This window comes from Cyprinodon tularosa, unplaced genomic scaffold (assembly GCF_016077235.1).
Source record: "Cyprinodon tularosa strain WSP-4 unplaced genomic scaffold, ASM1607723v1 ctg287, whole genome shotgun sequence".
NCBI lineage: Eukaryota > Metazoa > Chordata > Actinopteri > Cyprinodontiformes > Cyprinodontidae > Cyprinodon > Cyprinodon tularosa.
Window position 1 is genome coordinate 736,273 of NW_024038993.1, and position 20,120 is coordinate 756,392.

Here is a 20,120-nt window from a genome sequence, read left to right on the forward strand (position 1 = left end):
AAATAAAAAAATACAAAGGAAAAATAAAACAGACAAAAATATAATAACATGCACATAAATAAATACTTTAAAATATAAGTAATTAAAAAATAAAGTTGAAGATTATAAAGGACAAAAAAATAAATAAGGAAAATATTACAAAGGCAAATAAATAAAGAAGCTAATTAAGAGTTATATACATTTGTGTCTCACTTTATAATTTAATTTCTACTTACATTTATTTGTTTATTGTATTTTTGTTGGCAATTAATTGTATGCTTATATATTTATTGAGCATTTATTTATTTCTGTATTTATTTTTAAATATGGCAGAGTTGGTTCTCCATATACGTCAAGCTCACTGCAACACACTGAGGAGTATAACCGGCCCTTAAGTGGGGCCATGGCCACCCTCGGCCCCCCATCTAGCTCCGCCCCTGCTTTAATATGGGTTTAATTTCAGTTTACAGGCGCTACCATTTAGAAAAACAAAACAAAAACAAACAAACAAAAAAGTTGTAAAAAAACTTCTGTCTAACTTCCAGTACATCGCTCCAAAGAGCCCAGCTGGGAGCTGTGACCGCATCCAGGAAGTTATCTGTGGGAAGAGCTTCTCTTCCTACATGTTTACTAAACCAGGTCAGCAAGCTCAGTATTTAGCTAGCAGCTGGTCCATTTATCAAACCTCATCTTTTGGAATTGGGAACAATGGAGGACAACTCAGGTAATTTCGGAGTTTTTTGGGAACTTTAGCTCGCGGGTCAACATTGTTCCGTTTGTTGCTAGTCAGCTAAAATGGCTATAACCCCGAGCTAATATCAACAGTTGCTAACAACTTCTACCTACATTTGTTCATCCATTTGTTTGCCTACAGCAGATCATCCATCCCTATATATATATAATTTATCAGGTTTAATCATTTTTTTTTGCAAACTTTGTCTGTAAAATGTATTTCTGCAAAGTATCCACTAATAACAGCTCAATATGAATGCAAACCACACTTATTGTTTGTTAAAGGGGGTATGTATTTTTTGTGGGACACTTTCCTGTATTTTCCGCCACTACTGCATGCAGATTCCCAGTATATTCTCACTTTGCTCGAATACCATTACAATCATTGACAGGCTGAGATCTGTCTACTATGCAGCTGCCCTCAGCACTTTTGTTTATAGATGTTCGAGATTGCCATGTTTTTCCAGTGTAGTCCTGTTTCTCTGCTATATAAATAAACGTAATTGAAATTGACAAACATTTGAAGTGATGAATAACATGTCTGTTAGGTCTGAAAGCTGTGTTCATCTGCATTGGAGGGTTCCAAAATTAAAATACATTGAATAGTATTTGGTCAGCCACTGATTGTGCAAGTTCTCCTACTTAAAATAATGAGAAAGGTCTGTAATTTTCATCATCGATACATTTCAACTATGAGAGACAAAATGAGAAAGAAAAATGCAGGTTATCACATTGTAGGATTTTCAAAGAATTTATTTGTCAATAACTAACGTTCCACTCCATACTTTGTAATATAGCCTTTGTTGGCAATGATGTAGGTCAAACGTTTCCTGTAAGTCTTCACCAGGTTCGCACACAATTTAGCTGGTATTTTGGCCCATTCCTCCATGCAGATCCCCTCTAGAGCTGTGATGTTTTGGGACTGTCGCTGGGCAACACGTACTTTCAACTCCTTCCACACATTTTCTATGGGGTTGAGGACACTGGCCTGGCCACTCCAGGACCTTGAAATGCTTTTTACTGGGACACTCCTTTGTTGACCTGGTGGTGTGTTTGGAATCATTGTCATGCTGGAAGATTACAGCCATGTTTCATCTTTACGACTCTTACTGATGGAAGGAGGTTTTGGCTTAAAATCTCACTGATACAGGGTCCCGTTCATTCTTCCCTCAATCAGTTTTTCTTTCCCCTATGCACAAAACAGCCCCAAAGCATGAGGTTTCCTCCCCCCTCCTCACAGTAGGTACGGTGTTCTTAGGATGCAACTCTGCATTCTTATTCCTCCAAACATGATGAATTGGGGTTTTACCAAAAAGTTCTATTTGGGTTTCATCTGACCACAAAATATTTTCCCAATCATCTTCTGGATCATCCATATGCTCTCTGGCAAACTTAAGGCGGGCCTGGACATGTACTGGCTTGAGCAGGAGGACATGTCTGGCACTGCAGGATTTGAGTCCCTCTCGGTGTAGTGTGTTACTTAGGGTAGCCTTTGTTACTTTGTTCCCAGCTCTCTGCAGGTCATACATCAGGTCCCTCCGTGTAGTTCTGGGATTTTTGGTCACCGTTTTCATGGTCATTTTAATCCCACGGGATGAGATCTTGTGTGTAGTCCCAGATCGAGGAGAATATCAGTGGACTTTTATGGCTTCCATTTTCTTACAATTGCTCCCACAGTTGATTTTTTTCACACCAAGCTCCTTACCTATTGTAGATTCACTCTTCCCAGCCTGGATCATATCTATAATTTTCTTCCTGGTGTCCTTCGACAGGTCTTTGGTCTTGGCCATGGTAGAGTTTGGAGTGTGACTGTTTGAGGCTGTGGATGGGTGTATTTTATACAGATAACGGGTTCAAACAGGTGCCAATAATACAGGTAACGAGTGGAGGACAGAAGAGCTTCTTAAAGAAGAAGTTACATGGCTGTGAGAGCCAGAAATCTTGCTGGTTTGTGGGTGACTAAAGACTTATTTTCCACCATAATTTAAAAATAAATTCTTTAAAAAATCCTACACTGTGATTTCCTGGATTTTTTTCTCATTTTGTCTCTCATAGATGAAATGTAAATATGATAAAAAAAATTACAGACCTCTTTCATTATTGTAAGTAGGAGAACTTGAACAATCATTGGCTGACTAAATACTTTTTTGGCCCACTCTATATATTATATTTTCCTTTTATCCATCCTCTCCATTGATAGGCTGGTAGCATGTTTAATCTATTTCGGGTTGTTTTGTTTTATAATCTAGATGAGGCTGAACTGTTTTCTATGTTGATTTTAAACACTGTCAAATACAGTTTGTTATTATGGACCAAACTGTGTCTTTCCTTTTTTTTTTTTTCCCCCAAGTGTTCTTCACTGACCGTAGCGGACGGATCACCAGTAATCCGCTACTGGACCAGCTGCCCAGCTACCAGTCCCTGCTGTACCGCAGGAAATCATCAGGAGCTGGCACTAAACGCAGAGGGAGCTCAAGAGGGAGGCTGAGCTCCTCTGGCAGCGTGAAATGGACCATTAACACCATGAGAAGAATTGAGGAGAAGCAGACGAGTCAGATAGGGCAGCGCGCTATCAGAGAACTAGCCTTAAACATGGCTCAGAAACGTAGAAACAAGTAGGAAACTCTTTGATACTTTTTAAATATCTTCCTTTGGACTTAAAAAAACTGCTGCTTGTTTTCCCCACTGAGTGCACTAAGTAGGCATTGGGCAACAATGGGACTCTTACTGTATGAAACCCGGAAGAAGAACTACTGCAGTATTATAGTGCTAAAATAACTTTTTTTATGAAATAATTTATTAACTTTTTACTTTAATTTACTTTTAATGCCAGTTGACCAGCAGGGTGCAGCAACAGGTGAGGTAGATGTAACCTTGCTTAATTTGTGCCCCATGCAGGAGGAGAGTTATCTAATCTCTCTGGCATTTTCTCTGGTTATAATTAAATGGAATTTATCTCTATGAATCCCAATAATAGGATTGATAGCAATTATAGCTAACTGAGTTGCTGTCAACCTTTGCCTACTTTAATACCACTAAATCAGCTATTCCCTTGTAGTAGCGTTATGTTTGACTGTATCTCCCCTACAGAGATCAGCCTTTGAAAGGGAACCAAGATTTAAGCAGCTGGAGACAATGGAGGCAAAACACACGCAGGAATCTGAAGAGGCTGCGGGATGATGCTGAGGTATTTCTAAGCTCCATGAAGCTCTGGAAGAGGGACATCCATCAGATAGAGGGTGAGATAGGAAAACTTTGCACTCTACAGTCAAGATGTTTGCAGTGTTCTTGATTTATGTACCCTTATTTCTCTTTGATATGTTCATAGGGATGTTTGGAACAGGGATCCTGTCCTACTTCTCCTTTCTGCGCTTCCTGGTTGCGCTCAACCTGTTTATTTTCCTGCTCATGTTCAGCTTTGTCATCTTGCCCATCATCATTGTCCCCCACACTAAAGGAAATATCACCTACGACCAGCATGACGGTGCGTAGACTCACTTGTTTGTTTCGATGCTAAAGCTTAAACTAAGGATGAAGTACTCACAGCCTGTTCCCCGCTGGTTTATCTACAGAAACTGATTGCAGGGTCTATCAAAGCTCAGCTCGTAGGGGTCTTGTCAACTTTCACACGCACCTTGGGGATCTGCTCTCTGGTGGAGTAAGTTCCTTTACTCTGCAACTACTGTAATATTTTATTAATTCAGTTGATTTAATAACTAGGACAAGTTTGGGACATTGTTAGTGGATGTATTTCAGGTCTAATTTAGTGGAAAAAAGAAATGGTTCATAGAAGTATCTGTTTGTTTTTCCCTGTTTATTTTTACATTAGAGCTTACAATAGGCAACATGGTGCATAAGCCCATCCAACTAGTGCCTTGCCCATTGGCAGATTGAAATATTGTCAGGTTGGCTGCATTTGTTACCCCAGTGAAGACAGTGAAGGCTTGATCAGATTTGTCTATGAATGCCTGTTTTGGACTCTTTCAGCCTGATTTTACTACCTCTGCAACCAATTTAACATATTTTAAAGAGCCGTGTTTATAATGAAAAGTTCAGGACTTAATCATTGTGCTTTATCATCAGGGCTTTCTGGAACAGACTTACCTTTTCTACGGCTTCTACAAAGTGGATAAAATCCACTTTCCAAAAGCCACATACAATTTGGCGCTGGCATATCTCCTGGCAACAATAGCGTACCTCTTGTTAAGTCTGATTTGGATTGTTAAAAGGTATATAAAGAAATAAATCACCTTAGCAGCGAAATCTATGAGCAGCTCAGTTTTTTTTTTGTAATTATTATTATTACTTTGTTTTGTTTTAAGGTCTGCCACAGGATTCAAGCGCAACCTGGTCCAGGATGAGGATCGCTTTCAAAGTTTTTGCAACAAGATCTTTGCCGGCTGGGATTTCTGCATCACTGATCAGAACACAGCAAGGCTAAAGAGAAAGAGTCTGCTCTACGAGCTTAAGGTCAGCTCAGGATTCTGGTTTAAGCCTGTCAGTCACATTTAAACATGGTTGAAAATGTCTTTTCAATCATGCATAATGTACATATCAGGATACAGCACCAGATAAATGTAATAAAACTACATCTTTAACAATATTTTTATATCTATTTTGATCTCTAATAATGCATTTGATTCTTCTCAAGTCTAACTTTGATATTCATTTATTTCAAGTGGTCTTGAAGTTGCAAGTGCATTTAAAGACACAAATAAAGTTATTAAATCCTATTTAGATTTGGATAAATACCCTGAACAAGTTGAAGGAAAGTACTTATTGAAACCATTAACTAGGTTGATATATGATTACTCTTTTTTGGTACTGAAGTTCATTTAAACTGATCCCTACCTTAGTTTATGATCCATCATATTTTCAGTTTGATTGAGGTTGCAGACTTTACAGAGGCTTAAAATTAGTTTGATTCATGCATTCCTTGTGTGTTTAGGATAATCAATGTTTAAACAGTCCTTGTTGCTAGAGTTCACCTTTGGATGAAGCCATAAAAAAGATGGAAAACCCAATATAGCAGCAATAACTATTAGGCACGATTAACAACAAAAACAGTTATGCCGGGTTCACACTGAACAGTTCTTCATGACTGTGATCCTACTTAAATATTCTGCATTTTTTCGAATTTAAAGTTTGTAATTTTATACTTCACTCATTTGTATACTTGAAAAAAATATATTTTTTTAAAAACCACAAAATAAATGTATAGAAAGTAAAGAAATATAGGTAATTTATAACTATTTATTTATTAATCAATTATTGAAATAATCGTCATAATAATAAGCCTTGCTATCACTATGAGTGGAATTTGTAAAGCTGTGAGCTCAATAATGTTCAAATGGTATTCTGAGGGCTACATGTCTTATACTTCTTAGCATCCAATATTTTTTGCGCTTTATGACACTTGGTCTTACCCTCTTTCTTTTTGCATTTCATTGTGCTTCAATCAAGCTTTATCTTTATGACTCAGCAAGCTCCATTGATTCTTACTTGCTCATTGCACTCATCCACATCACTGTTCCCCTATCGTACCTCTGATCAAATGGCCTTGTGTAAATATGTGTGTAAATATACACAAAAACACTTTTTTACCAACAAATAGAGGAAAAAAGTGTAAAACTGAAATGAAATACAATTATCCAATAGGCCATAATAATTTGAATACGTTATTATAAAACATATTTCCCAATATTTAGTCTATGAATCATGAAATTAAAAAAATCTGCTACTGGTATTTTAGGGTTAAAGATGTGTTTTATTATTGATGAAGATTGTCCTAAACTAATTAAAGGATTTTGAGTAACAAAATAATTTTAAAGTATAAGGCGCATATAAATGTCTTTTTTTTCCCTCAAAATGTGCGGCGCGCCCTATGTGTGTTGTTACTGCGGACATTGTTGAGACCACCATGAGAACGTTAAAGGGGGAGGTGTGGGCGTGGACAGAAACTGCCGCCTATGGTGATCTTTTAGAGAAAGACTTTGCCTATAGAGTCTTTTCCAGCTGGAGTCGTTATAAAGGCAAATGAAAAGGGCTGGATGGATGAGGAGATGATGAAAGCGTGGCTGAGGCAGGTGTGTGTAAGGAGACCAGGTGGTTTTTTCCACGCATCACCATCGCTGTTAACCTGTGACTCCATGCGTGCCCATCTCACAGCCGATGTGAAAAAACATGGTGAAACAAATGAACGCTGGGCTCGCTGTTATTCCGGGAGGTCTGACAAAGGAACTTCAACCGCTCGACATCGGTGTGAACCGGCCTTTCAAAGTAAGGCTGCGAGCGGCGTGGGAGCGATGGATGACCGACGGAGACCACAGTATCACGAAAAGTGGAAGGCAGCGCCGGGCAAGTTACGCCACCGTTTGCGGATGGATTGTTAAAGCTTGGACTAACGTGTCTGCTGGCTCTGTTGTTCGAGCTTTCGCAAAAGCCGGCATCATTTCTGAGGAGCCGCCCGGCACGGAAAGTGACTGACAGCGAAGAAGGGGAAATTGGCATGTCTGATTTAGTGCAGCTGTTTAATTCAGAAACAGAGGATGATGACTTTGATGGGTTTGATTAATAAATTAATTACTTTGTAATAAATACATGAATAAAGCACAAACATACTCTGTTTTGCTCTCGCTCTATTTTTAAATACGCAATAGAGGTATTTAAAAACCTGCACCCTATAATATGGTGCGCCTTATGTGTGTGTTAAATACAGTAATGGCACACATAACTGAGACTGCGCCTTTTAGTACGGTGCGCCTTATGGTCGTGAAAATACGGTACACACGATCATGTCACTGTATTTATTTGTGAAATAATTAGAGATAAATAATTCTATGTATTTTTAGGAGGTCAAAAATAATGGGTCACTAGTGGAATGCACTGTTCTGTGGATCTTGTCCTGAAATGTTTAAGCACCCCTGAGTAATCACCCAAATTAAATAACTTTCTTACTGATAAAGACTATAAATAAATCTCTGCCCTGCACAAATATAATCTATGCCTGTATAATATTTATTTAAATATTAATAAAAGGTACTTTTATTGCTCAGCTGGTATTAATTGCTGTTTGCAGACAGAATTAAAGTAAACAGCATAAAACATTTTGGGGCAGAATTATCAAAGATCCCACTTTAGTTTGATTTGTTTATTTTGTTTTGTCCTTTTTGGTTTTGCAAAATGTCTTTTTCTTTGGCCAAAAAGGCTCAATTTTTAGGTATTATTTAGTTAAAAACAGCATTGTCAACAATGTTACAGAAGTGTTCATCCTAAATATTAGCCAAAACTTACCTCTAGTCTTTCAGGTGATCGTGTTTTGTTGTGTTTCTTTACTGCTTTGACATTATGTCCCATTTTCTGTTTCCTCAGACTGATTTGGAGGAGGAGAAGATCAAACGCAAAATAGCAGATCGTACCAGAAATGAGAAGTGTCGCATTTATCTCATCCGTGTCATCCTCAACTCTTTTGTCATTGCCATTCTAGCTGCCTGCTTCTACAGCATTTATATAGCAACCACAGTTTCCCAGGAAAAACAAATGAACAATGTAAAGGTAATAAATTAGTACTGACATGATTTTTGTTCCAGCATGGCATCTGTGTTTGAATTAGTTTTCCTTAATGTGACGCTTACCTTTATGTTTCTCTCCCCCATTCCTCTGGGGGATCCTTACTATGTATAGATATAATGTTTAGAGGTTCTGACACAGTTTGAACTGGAAATAAAAAAAAAATATATATATTTTTTAATTAAATAATATTTCAGAATAATCGGTTTATAGCCTGACGTAGTCCGACTCAATTCTAGTCAGAATATGAGTCTGATACTGCTCCATAGAGCTGTGATTATGGGGCGTGTTTTGAACGAACCAGGAAAAAAATGCCTCTGCACTCAATTGGATAGACCTACAACCAATAAGAGCAACGGAGTGCGTGACGTATGTTAAGCGAGGCATAGTTGTTGTCCACAAAAATCAAAGCGTGCAGTTTCACGCCTAGAATAAGAAGATGAGACTTGATCGCGTTTCTCTGTTCCTCTTTTAAAATTAATTTGCTGTCTATATCTTCTAGAACACACCTAATAGCAGAATCTACTCACCTAAACTCTCCAGCGGCAGCCATTATTGTTGTCACCCTAGCGCGCTTTGGTCACGTGGTTGATTACATTACTCTTGATCATCTGTCCATCATCGTATAAAGCCCGCCCTGACAATTTGATTGGATCGCCTGACAGTGGGCTTTAATACTCGCGCTACTATGGAGCAGAGCCAGACCGAACTTCCCCGACCTCAAACCTTGTGGGCGGGACTAAGTTCGGACTGGCACCCAGGCTAATCGGTTTAGTGAGATCTATTAAAAATCAATAATCTAAGAACATTATCCTATCTGCCACAAGAAAGTATAAGTTCCATATTTTATTGCGCAATAATCTGGTAAATCATATATATGTACATTTGGCTGGAAATGACAAATGAAGTATAGCTGAAATTGAAATAGAAAAACTATTGATTAGAGTCTGGAAAAGTTTGAAGTTTCAATTAAAAAAATTATGGAGATGTTTTTCCTATTAGCACAATCAAAAACATGTCTAATGCAACTGTTTCCTTCCTGTAGGTGAATTTCATTGAGGATCTCATTGTTGAGTACCTGCCATCCATAGTTATCACCTTGGCCAACTTCATCACGCCGCTCCTTTTCTCTGTCATCATCAATTATGAAGATTATTCACCTGCCTTTGAAATCCGCTTCACTCTCATGAGGTGCTATGGATGTTTGCGTTACCCCCTGTGCCCGTCCTGCTATTACCATTCTCTTAACTTTCCTTTTCTTTCCACAGGTGCGTCTTCATGCGGTTGACCAGTATTGGTGTTTTGCTGTTCTCTCTCTGGTCCCAGATCACCAAATGTGAAGAGGATTCCTGTGTCTGTGGCTACAACCATAAACTTTACTCTGTAAGTTGCTTTCTGATCCTGACCTTTAACTTTATTGGAATTTTGTATGTTACACCCAAACAAAGGGATTTTTATGCAGTAAGTGGAAGTTAAAGTTACACTTTTTTTTGGCCAGTAACAATCAGCATTTCCCATAGGTAGACACTACTAGGACAGTTAGTCCAGGAAGATAGCATTTGGATTTATGTAGGCTTTTTATACAGCGCAGATAGAGCATCTGCCTTCTAGCCCCCTCACCTAATTCAAGTAAATTCAGTTTAGTTATAAAGCATTAATTCACAACACAACACAGACAATTCAACTAGATCATACAATCAGATTGGTTCAAAGTTTCTAACTAAGGAAAACCAGCTGATTGCATCGACTCATTGACTTGCGAGTAGTATCAAGGTGTTACTTTATTGTATCTCTTATGCTTTATCCATTGGTTGTGCTGTTCTTTTTACATCTCTTTGCAGGTGATGAAGCAGACTGAAGATGTTTTATCATTGTCTCCCCTTTTATCTACCTCTTTCTTACATCTTTTCTCCTTTTTCCTGTTCTACTTATGTTGCAGTGTCCATATAATCTGTAATACTCCCTGCATGAATTATAATAAAGCTATTTTCATGCATAAATCAAGTGGAGCACTATGGCAACAACCGTACTGCTCCACTTGTAAAAGCAAAATCTGATGGGCTCTTTTTTGGCATCAAGACAATTATTCTTATTGCCACATTGCCAGCCAGGACACTGTTAAAAAAATGTATTACAATAGTCCAGCCTTGAATTAATCAGCTTCTCTTTCAAAGACTCTGGTCCAAAGACAATAACTTTTGTTTTGTCTGCATTCAGAAGCAGAAAGTTGAGAGTCCTCCAGGCTTTATGTCCTCAGGACATGCCTGTGTCCTGTGTAAGGGGTTAGTTTTATTAGGACTTATGGACAAATATAGCTAAATATCATTAGCATAACAGTGGAAGTTAACCCCCATGCTCTGATAATTCTACCAATCTGGTGCATATATATAGTAAAGAGAATTGGCCCTAGCACTAATCCCTTGTTACAGTAACCCTGGAGCATGAAGATGATTTACCATTAATGTGAACAAACTGAAATCTATCAGACCAATAAGATTTAAACCACCCTGGTTATGTTTTAAGTTAGAGTGACATATACTGCTGGAGTAACCTAATATCTAGCTAAGCTGAGTTATGTCCCAGGTCCACTCCCCCAAATAGTTTTCAGCTTTACCCTGCATAAAACATAGCATATCATATACTTCATTACCTTTATGAAAAACTATTTTTAATCAATATTTGTTTATCCGGGTTAATCCTGAGCTATCTCTATAGTTATGCTGCTATAGGTTTAGACTTTTGGAGGACATAGGGACCCCCATTTTATCATTCTGCTTCATTCTGCTCTCTCTGCTTTTCCTCAGAGTAGCTTTTTCTCGTCTGTTCCTGTTTGGCTGTGACGCCATCCTGGAGAGAAACATCAGCTGTGCTGCTTCCATCAACACCCTTGTTTACAGATGCTGGAGATCGGCCTGTTTTCCAGTGTGGTCCTGTTTCTCTGACCATGACTGGGTGGATGTGCTCTCCTCGTCCTCTGGCATGGGAGCTGGCTTGGAGCTCGTCTGCCTGGCTGTGTGTTTCATGGACGGGGCCGCCTTTTACATCTGCTTTTTGTATCTCTGCTTCTGTCTCCTTGAACCCCAGTCGGCCTCGGCAGATGGCCGCTCACACTGAGCCTGGTTCTGCTGGAGGCTTCTTCCTGCTAAAAGGGAGTTTTTCCTCTTTACTGTCGCTACAAGCATGCTTAGTGTGAGGGATTGTATTTGACTTAATGAGTCGATGCAATCAACTGGTTTTCCTTAGATAGAAAACTTTGTGAATTTGGCGCTATATAAATAAATTGAATTAAATTAATCTGTTGGCTTTTTTTTTTCACTGCAGTGCTGGGAGACCCGTGTGGGTCAGGAGATGTACAAACTCACCATATTCGACTTCATCATCATATTTGCAGTCACCATCTTTGTGGAATTTCCCCGAAAGTAAGATCTCATTTTATCTCAGTAAGATAAGAAACTTTATTCAGCCTGATATTTAGATTAGGCTAAATGTGAACAATGCTTTGATATAATATAAGGAGATTTGATCAATTAACTCTCTTGTATTTATATTGTGAATACTGATAGTCAAAGTGAGGAAAACTCGCCCCCCGGGGTTTATTTATTGCATTTCTAACCCATCTTATTATGTTTGTAGTTCACCCACCTCCCATCACTTGCCGACAGAAACTTAGACTTCCCTCTTAGCTGAATAAAACCAAGTCTCTAATGTTACCATGTGGTGTGATTCAACATGACAAAATGAAGGAGATTTTAAGAAGCAGCATGTGCTGCCCCAACCATTCAGAGTATGTGTTCATTTTAATCTGGTGCACACACGTGATGGAGCTGCATTGTTTTGCATTCCGTAAAAATTCAAAAAATATCCACTGGATTTGGTTTCCAAGATTTGAAGATGTTTTGCCACCTCTCCAGGAAGCTTTCTCAATTCAAAAAATTGAATTGAGAAAGCTTCCTGGAGAGATGGCGAAACGTCTTCAAATCTTGGAAACACTCTTGGAGTGTTTATTACTTCCTGTTCAATCATAGAAAACTCATTCATGTAGGTTTGGTCATGGTATTAATGACCTTAAAACTAGTGACCAACCTTACTGATTTATAATCTGAATCGTGTTTTCTGTGTCGGTGCTTTGCTTGTGGTATTTACAGTATGTGACTTTTTGAGATGATCTCTTCAGCACTTTAGCCTGGTACATCCAACCTTCACTAGCTAATTATAGTTTTTTCCTCAGGCTTATTCTTTGTGAAAACAGTCAGGAGGAGTCAGTCTATGTATCTCCTCCAGTTACACTTTCCTGCAATCTAACAGCTGCATTTCTCTTCCTGCTCAGGCTGATTGTAAAGTACGGGCAGTGTGGACTTGCTAAATGGTGGGGCCAGCAGCAGTTTAGTATTCCTCAAAATGTCCTGGAGATTGTCTACGGTCAGACCATCTGCTGGATCGGCACTTTCTTCTGTCCCATGCTTCCTGCCATCTGCACTATAAAATACTTCTTAATATTTTACATCAAAAAGGTAGACTCTTTTTTGTTGTTTATCAAACTTTCAACTTCAGATGTTTCAAGAATATTTAAATCTTTTCATTCCTTTTCATTTTTTTGGCCTTATCTCTCATAGGTGTCGCTAATCAGAAACTGCCGCCCATCCACCCGGCCGTTTCGAGCGTCCAGCTCCAATTTTTTCTTCCTTGGAGTGTTGCTGATCGGCCTGGCTCTCGCCTGCCTGCCTATTACTGTTAGCATAGCTCAGTGAGTGGGCAACTAACATATATTTTATTTTCTTCAGTCTTTTATCCATATTTCATGACAGAAAATAATCGCAAAATCCAAAGCAGCTCTCAAACCTTAGATTTTCTAGACTCTGTAGCATATTAATATATCAGAATAACGTTGAAAAATGAATTAAACTCATGTATCCATTTATTTTACACAGTAATGTATATTCAAATGTTTGCTGAATATAATCAATATGGATTACAGTTAATGAAAGGCCGTTTCTCAATTCACAAGAAGACGAGTATGGACTTGTGTCCTTGCAGCATAAATATGGGTCAGTTGGAACAGAATAGTACTCCTGACGTCACCACATGCCCGGCTCGTCTAGAGCTGCATTTCACTGCTTGTTATTAACAATCTCTAGATAATAATAAATTCTTTTTTTCATTTATTGGGGCAATAACAGTTAACACAGTCAGATAAAGAGAAATCAAATGAACATTTTGCCAAATAAAACAAAAACTTTGCTCTCACAGCCAGCGGTCATTCACACACGGCTGTCCTGGGAGAGGGCTGTTGCAGACGGGCTAGGAATTTTTATATTTTTTTAAATATGCTTTAAATCGGTAAATGGGCCATACAGTGACTCTTAAAAGTATAATGTTCTCGCCTCAAATGGTCTTAAAACATACTTTTATTGAACAACGGCAACAGAAAAGAGAACTTTTAATACTGTGCTCTATGAGTGCTCCATTGGAAGCTGCTGCTGCAGTGCATGCTGGGACAGCTGGCAATCTCAAGAAAGGACAAGTCTGTTCTGATGAAGAACAATATCTGGGGACTTTCTCTGTTCTCGGTTAGGGTTTCTTGTGAATTGGAACAGTACTAGGGCTGAGGCTGATGACGTTTTACGAGTTAACGAGCAAATGAAAACGCACAAGTACACAGATTGAGAAACTGCCTTAGTTTTTTTTTTATATACAACTTGAATATAACTAGATTAAAAAAAGCAAGCTTTTTTTTTTATCTTACATCAAATTGTGAGCTTCACAATCACGAGACAGACAGCTCCTAAAACTCTCCACAAGAAGGCAGAACCACAAATGGTTATTGCTCAACAACCTGGCCGTTCACGTGGACGTATCAAAACATAAGTGACATTTTTCATAAAAAAAGAAAAGGCATAATAGAAGTTGTCCAAGCAACAGAATTTATTACAGTCATGTTTAACAAAATCATTGATACAAGTGCAAAATGCACAGGAAGAGCTCCCCTTCTATTAGGGCCTTATGGTTCGACCATTCAGGGGAGACCCCACTGAAAGGCCAACAGCATTTCTATCATCCAAAAAGCACCAGTCAGCATCTAGCCTTTCTCACAGAACCTACAGCATTACCATATAAGCCTTAAGGTGAGCACATAAGAATGTCCATTTTGGCTGACCCACACAGAAGAGTGAACAGTTATTTAAAACGAAATAAAAACAAATACATCTTCAACAGCTCCATGAGCTATAGTTTGGAGCAGTCAGAGTAAAATTGGGTCTGAGAAATTGTTGAAAAAATGTACTTAAAAGCTCTCAAAATACTTTTCAGTTGGTTAAAGATACAAGGATAAAAGTACTTACAAAAATAGACCCTAATGTTTCTGTGTCTACCAACCCTGTCACATTTGAGCTTCCATTTTTAATTTGATGAAGTACAAAATAATGACCTTCTCATATTTACATTTTTTTAGAATGTTCCTGGAGTTCTTAAAGGGATATTGTGCAAGAATTACCGTCATCTAGCAGTGAAATGGAAGCATTTCCCTCAAACGAACGCAAAACACTACTGCATCACTGCCTCAAACACGCATTGCAGCAATGGTAGCCACCATGTGTCAAAAACCCTCGACAGTGCAGCTGTAACCATATAATGCAATGTGACATGAAACCTTTACAGCCATGTATATTTTCTGTGAAAAAAAAACAGTGTTCACCACATCTTTGAAAGCTACTAAACCTACAATTCTCTACAAACAATATTGGTACATGTTTGAGGGATCTACTATTATGCTTTCTATGATAACTAGCAACACTGTCTAATTAAACTGAATGGAAAAGTTTTGCTTTAGGCTAATTTAGGCAGTGAAGTTCCCTTACGTGACGATGAGAAACATGTTAGGGTCCCTTTTAAAAGTCTTTCTCCTTTGTTATTTCTTCAAACTGGAGAAAGCTTGCCTGATGTTTATATATTTTTTTGTGTGTCTTTTTTCTAGTTTTGTTGTCTTTTAAATTTTCTTTTTTGCTTTCTTGGTGCTGCTGCTGTATATGCATGGTCCTGCAATATACTGCAGTAGTGCAGACTTTCAGTTGTTGGGTTAGGGGAAACGTGTTAGTACTATTTTATCCCTCTCCGGCATCTGTACTTTTTAGATAACAGAATATAATGGTGGTTGGTAAATGGAGGACCAGTCTTGTGTGTAAACTAATACAAAATCCTTTGCTTATGAAAATATATCTGCTTATTAGTGAAAGGATTGATGATAATACATATTTAAAGTCATTCTTCGATTTCAGGCAGTAGAAAAGAGAAACTTGCACAATGTGCCAACTTTTTGCATATTTATCAGATGCAAAAAATATAGAATTACACTTAACAGTGTGTGTGCTGCATGTTTTTAGATGTAGGATTTAACATTTTCTGAACATTTGTTTTGATATTTATTTTCTATTTGTGTACAGAATAAATTGCTCTCAGGCGTGCGGACCGTTTGTTAACTACAACACCTCCTGGCAGGCGCTTCCAGCTGCATTATCACATCTGCCGGACGGAGCCCAAAGATTCCTCTACGCTCTCTCATCAGAGGCCTTTGCTGTCTCTTTCTTTGTAGTCACATGGTAAGTTCTCAGTCTGCTTTTTTCTTTCTTTTTAATCTAGATCTTTGTTTTCTTTTGTCCTGAAGGTAAACTGTTGTCTTTCAGTTTGGCAATGTTTTATGTGATTGCTCTTGCTGGAGCTCACAAGAGAGTCATCAATCAGTTAAGAGAGCAGCTAGTTGTGGTATGTATAGTAGATAAAATGCAAATTGCATGCTTGCCATTTAAAGCCCTTTGTACTGAAATGTGTCATCTTTGGACCTTTAATGTCTTACAGGAGGGCAAGGACAAACGCTTCCTGATCCAGAAGCTGTGCCAGGCTCAGGGGCCTCGCAGCACATCCTCTGTGTCCGGATGCCATCCTGGCAGTCCCAGTAGGCTTAGCCCGAGCTACCACACCAGCTTCTCCAGCAATTACAATGATGCAGTGTTTCTTACACATCCTCCACCAAACTCTGCCACACCTGTGTGAAGCATGGACATTGTATTCCACTAGTAATCAAAAATGAGAGTTGAACCAAAAAAAGAAAGAGATTCTGTGCATGTTTTAAAATTTTACTGTACTTGTTTTTCTCTTTCACTGTAATAACACTAAAACCTGTTTGTTTCTGGGGGTCTCTCAACATATCCTGCAACTATTCAGTGTTTTCTTTTTTTTTAATGAAATATTTAAAACCCAGTGATAGAAAGGGTTTAGGTCAGTCTATTATTATTTTTTTTTTTAAACCTCTATCTTTTCCTTCTGAGAAGGACTTTATTACCTATTGATACACTGGACTTCTTTAAAACTGTCCTTTTTTTCATGCACTTAAATAATTTTACTGCTGCCTTGTTTTCTTTTGTAACCTCATCTCATTTTAGCATATTACTTTTAGGTGTTTTAACGTCAACTTTACATATATAGTAATAACTGTGCAATAAACTAATAAATTTGCATTGTCTGAACTAAAATATATTTTTAAACATTTCTTTAAAGTTACTTCTGGTTTATTTTACAATTAGAGCAGAACAGCTACTTTATTCATCTAAAATCTAAACCAGTTGGTTCAAAAGCGATAAAAAAATAAAAACCAGCTTACACTATAAATACCAATGAATTTGGCCTGAATATCTGGGAAATTCCAACCTAATTCTTTCTCTTGGTTTTGTAAAATAGAGCCGCTTTTGCTCAATAATTTTGTATGTAAAATGTTTGACACTGCATTAAATGGTTCTAGTATTGAAAACATATGTTCTGTTTATTAATTGCCTGACCCCTAAATGTAATTGGTTTTACTTGATTTCCCTCTGGGTATCTGAAAAATGTTGTAAATATGTACCTACCACTCTTCAATTAATTTAAACTTTTAAAATATATTTTTTCCTTCATTATTATCATTACCTTTAATGTGTATTGTACAACATTGCGAATAAGCCATTAGGCGTTTTGAAAGCATATATTTTATTTAGGATATTGTTTCTTCTGTAAATAAGTTGTTTTACTTTATTAAACCTCCTATACACAAGGGGGCGCTGCAGATGTCTTTCTAACTGACAGAACCAGGCAACTCAGCTGGTACGGAACCGGACGCAGCGTGCTGGGTGGTTCTGATAGCTCTGTCAAAAATGTTTAGAATAACGATACGGGCAGATGTAGGATCTTTTTGGTTCTTTTTCTGCGTCATTTATACTCAGGTCCTGTCCGGCTCCTCTGACGACATAGTGGTGGCCTGTGGTGGATTTGTGAAATCCGACGTAGAAATCAACTACTCCCTGATCGAGGTGAGATAAGCTAGCCGCTAGCTGTTAGCATGGATCAGCCAAAGGTTAGCCGTCGGTATGAATGACTGAATAAAAAAACTTTTGATATAATATAAACGCATGTCTCTCAATGACATTGCCTATTCTGTTTTAGATCATGTATTATTACACAATAAACGATTCGTTTAACGTTTCGCTACATTTGACAGACTGGTTTTCTGTTCTTGTCATAAATGTATCGCATGAAATCAATGGTACATTCCAGTGGCAGTTCTCCACATGGTTGTTAATCCTAATACCGGTATGTGTCGGAGTTAATGAGGAAGACCCTAAGTGCTCCTCCTAATCCTGCCTCATTCAGACTTCCAAAGGATTTAAACACAAGGTTCTTTAAATCTGCAAAATCACCCTTCAACGACACCAAACTAATCCCAATACAGCAATACCCTTAAAAATAAAAAACATTTAACACTTAATGCATCTCGTTTGTTTTCCAGATCAAACTGTACACCAAACAAGGCTCCTTAAAGTATATAGTAGACTGTGCTCCACTCAATGGCTACTTCATGATCCCTCTCTATGACAAGGTATCTGACTCTCCGGGAACTTCATGTCTAAATGATACATAAGCAGACATTGCAAAGCTCATGCATTTCTCTCTTGAATGTAGGGGGACTTCATTCTGAAGATCGAACCTCCTCTCGGCTGGAGCTTTGGTAAGAAATCCTCTGAATCATGACTAACTATAGGTTTCCTGTAGGCACTGTGCTCATATATGACAGGCAGACCTTGTTTATTGTCAACAGAGCCAACCAGTGTGGACCTGCATGTGGATGGAGTCAGTGATATCTGCACCAAAGAAGAAGACATCAATTTTGTTTTTACAGGATTCTCTGTCTCAGGAACGGTAGGACTATCTGTAGTTTTAAAGCGTATATTTAATGAAAGAGGGAATCAGAATGACAATATAGGAATGAATCATCAACTCATATAAGATTGCCAATATTTTACTGCACATATACAAAGGACATTTACAGGCTTGGACTGGTAATCTGTGAGGTGGGCCGGTCCTAATTTCAACATGCGAGGGCCGGCCCTCCTTAAATCACACCGGCCCGGCTGAAGCACCTACCTGTGACAGTAAATAACTCAAGGAGCTCAAGAAGTAATACAATGTTAACAACTAGGGCTGGCTATTTGAATCGATTCCATTTTGATTCATACAGTTCTAAATCAATTTATTGCAATTCGATCTTTTTTTACAACCAGTGATTCAGCTGTGTTTCAGAATACTCATGTATTTAAAATTTTCCTGTTATATTTAACACAAAGTGCAAACTTGCAAATCAGACAGAGATGTGAACAAAACTGTCTCATAAGTGCAAACTTGTTTGTGAAAAGGGAAAAAGTGAAGCCTCACTCAAGCAAGCAGACGTGACACAGTGGGGACACAGCAGACGTGCATGAGCTGCATTACCTTCCCTGCACAAACTATATTTGCAGTGTTGTCTGTAAAAACCATTTGTTAATGTCTTCAGTCAACCTATTGGCTATATTTGCAGCTGTCTGGCTTAAAGTAATCTTGAGTGCATCTTTCCTGCTCATTTGAATATGAACGTCATGCGTGTCACTATAAAACTAATCGATCTCATTCCCTAGACATCGATTTTTGCAAAAATGTAAAGGAATCAATTCAAAATCGATTAAGTAATTTTTTTTACCCAGCCCTATTAACTACCTTAATGATGCATGCAGTATATATAGCCCTTCCTTGTCATACACATCCTTGTGACGGTTGGCATATGGTGTAATTTTCTATTTCTTCAAACGGTAAAATCGTTGCAACTAACTAAATTATAATTAAACTAAAATGCTTTATTTAAACGAAACTACGATGTTCCTCTTTGCCGAATTTATGTTAGAATATTTTGCAAAAGTATGTTGCGGTGCATGATGGGGTTTTGCATCTTAAGGCTAACGTCCCCCTACGTGCTTTGTTGCCAGGTTGGGATGTTTACCAACCTGGCAACAAAGCACGTAGGGGGACGTTTAGGATGTTTAGGATGGCCGTCTATGGGTAAAAAAATGTTTGTTTTTTTTTAGATTTATGGCCTAAGAGATCAATAGACTTTGGTTCAAATTGGGTGAGATTTCTTATATCCAGAAAAGTTCTGAAACTTTTTTGGGCTGGAAAACGTGACTCAGTGACACCTGGCAACCCTGCTGATGTGGTGAGTGTGGACGTTACCCAGCAGCAGCCACTGTTGCATCCACGTTAATAACCAAAGCCAGTAAAACTGCGTTATAGAAGTATTGGTGATGGTTGTAGTGTGATGCTTGAAGACTGATCGGTTAATCCACAACGTGTATTCGTATTGTTTTTCACATTTGAGACGCACACGTTTCACAGTGCTTCTGTTTTTTTTTTTTGTTTCTGGGGGCATAAGTGGGCCGGTGTAGATGGAAAAATGCCAGGGCCGAAAATCGTTCCCAGTCCGAGCCTGGACATTTAGTTTTTTTGTTTTATTT

At 38.2% G+C, this 20,120-nt stretch overlaps 2 protein-coding genes across 3 annotated transcripts in view; both read left to right on the top strand.

Annotated features, from left to right (window-relative positions):
• The first annotated feature begins 510 nt into the window (after positions 1–510).
• On the top strand, positions 511–16,927 carry LOC119787077 (transmembrane channel-like protein 7). Of its 2 annotated transcripts, none has more exons than XM_038290705.1 (16): positions 511–703; positions 3,062–3,326; positions 3,802–3,950; positions 4,040–4,195; positions 4,284–4,369; positions 4,795–4,940; positions 5,034–5,181; positions 8,083–8,259; positions 9,326–9,471; positions 9,549–9,663; positions 11,602–11,699; positions 12,608–12,791; positions 12,894–13,024; positions 15,717–15,872; positions 15,957–16,035; positions 16,129–16,927. In XM_038290705.1, the coding sequence occupies exons 1-16, from the start codon at positions 688–690 to the stop codon at positions 16,321–16,323; spliced, it is 2,247 nt and encodes a 748-aa protein (XP_038146633.1). In that variant the 5' UTR covers positions 511–687; the 3' UTR covers positions 16,324–16,927. The 2 variants fall into 2 exon arrangements, with proteins under 2 accessions (XP_038146633.1, XP_038146632.1); XM_038290704.1 differs by having other exon boundaries at positions 514–703; positions 8,083–8,265.
• Positions 16,928–17,385: 458 nt separating this feature from the next.
• The window catches only part of nomo (nodal modulator), a 30,632-nt gene continuing 27,897 nt past the window's right edge, over positions 17,386–20,120 (top strand). The window contains exons 1-4 of the mRNA XM_038290706.1: positions 17,386–17,612; positions 18,089–18,178; positions 18,262–18,307; positions 18,398–18,498. Of these exons, the coding sequence (XP_038146634.1) occupies positions 17,457–17,612; positions 18,089–18,178; positions 18,262–18,307; positions 18,398–18,498 (393 nt within the window). The 5' untranslated portion in view covers positions 17,386–17,456. The remainder of the gene's footprint in view (positions 17,613–18,088; positions 18,179–18,261; positions 18,308–18,397; positions 18,499–20,120) is intronic.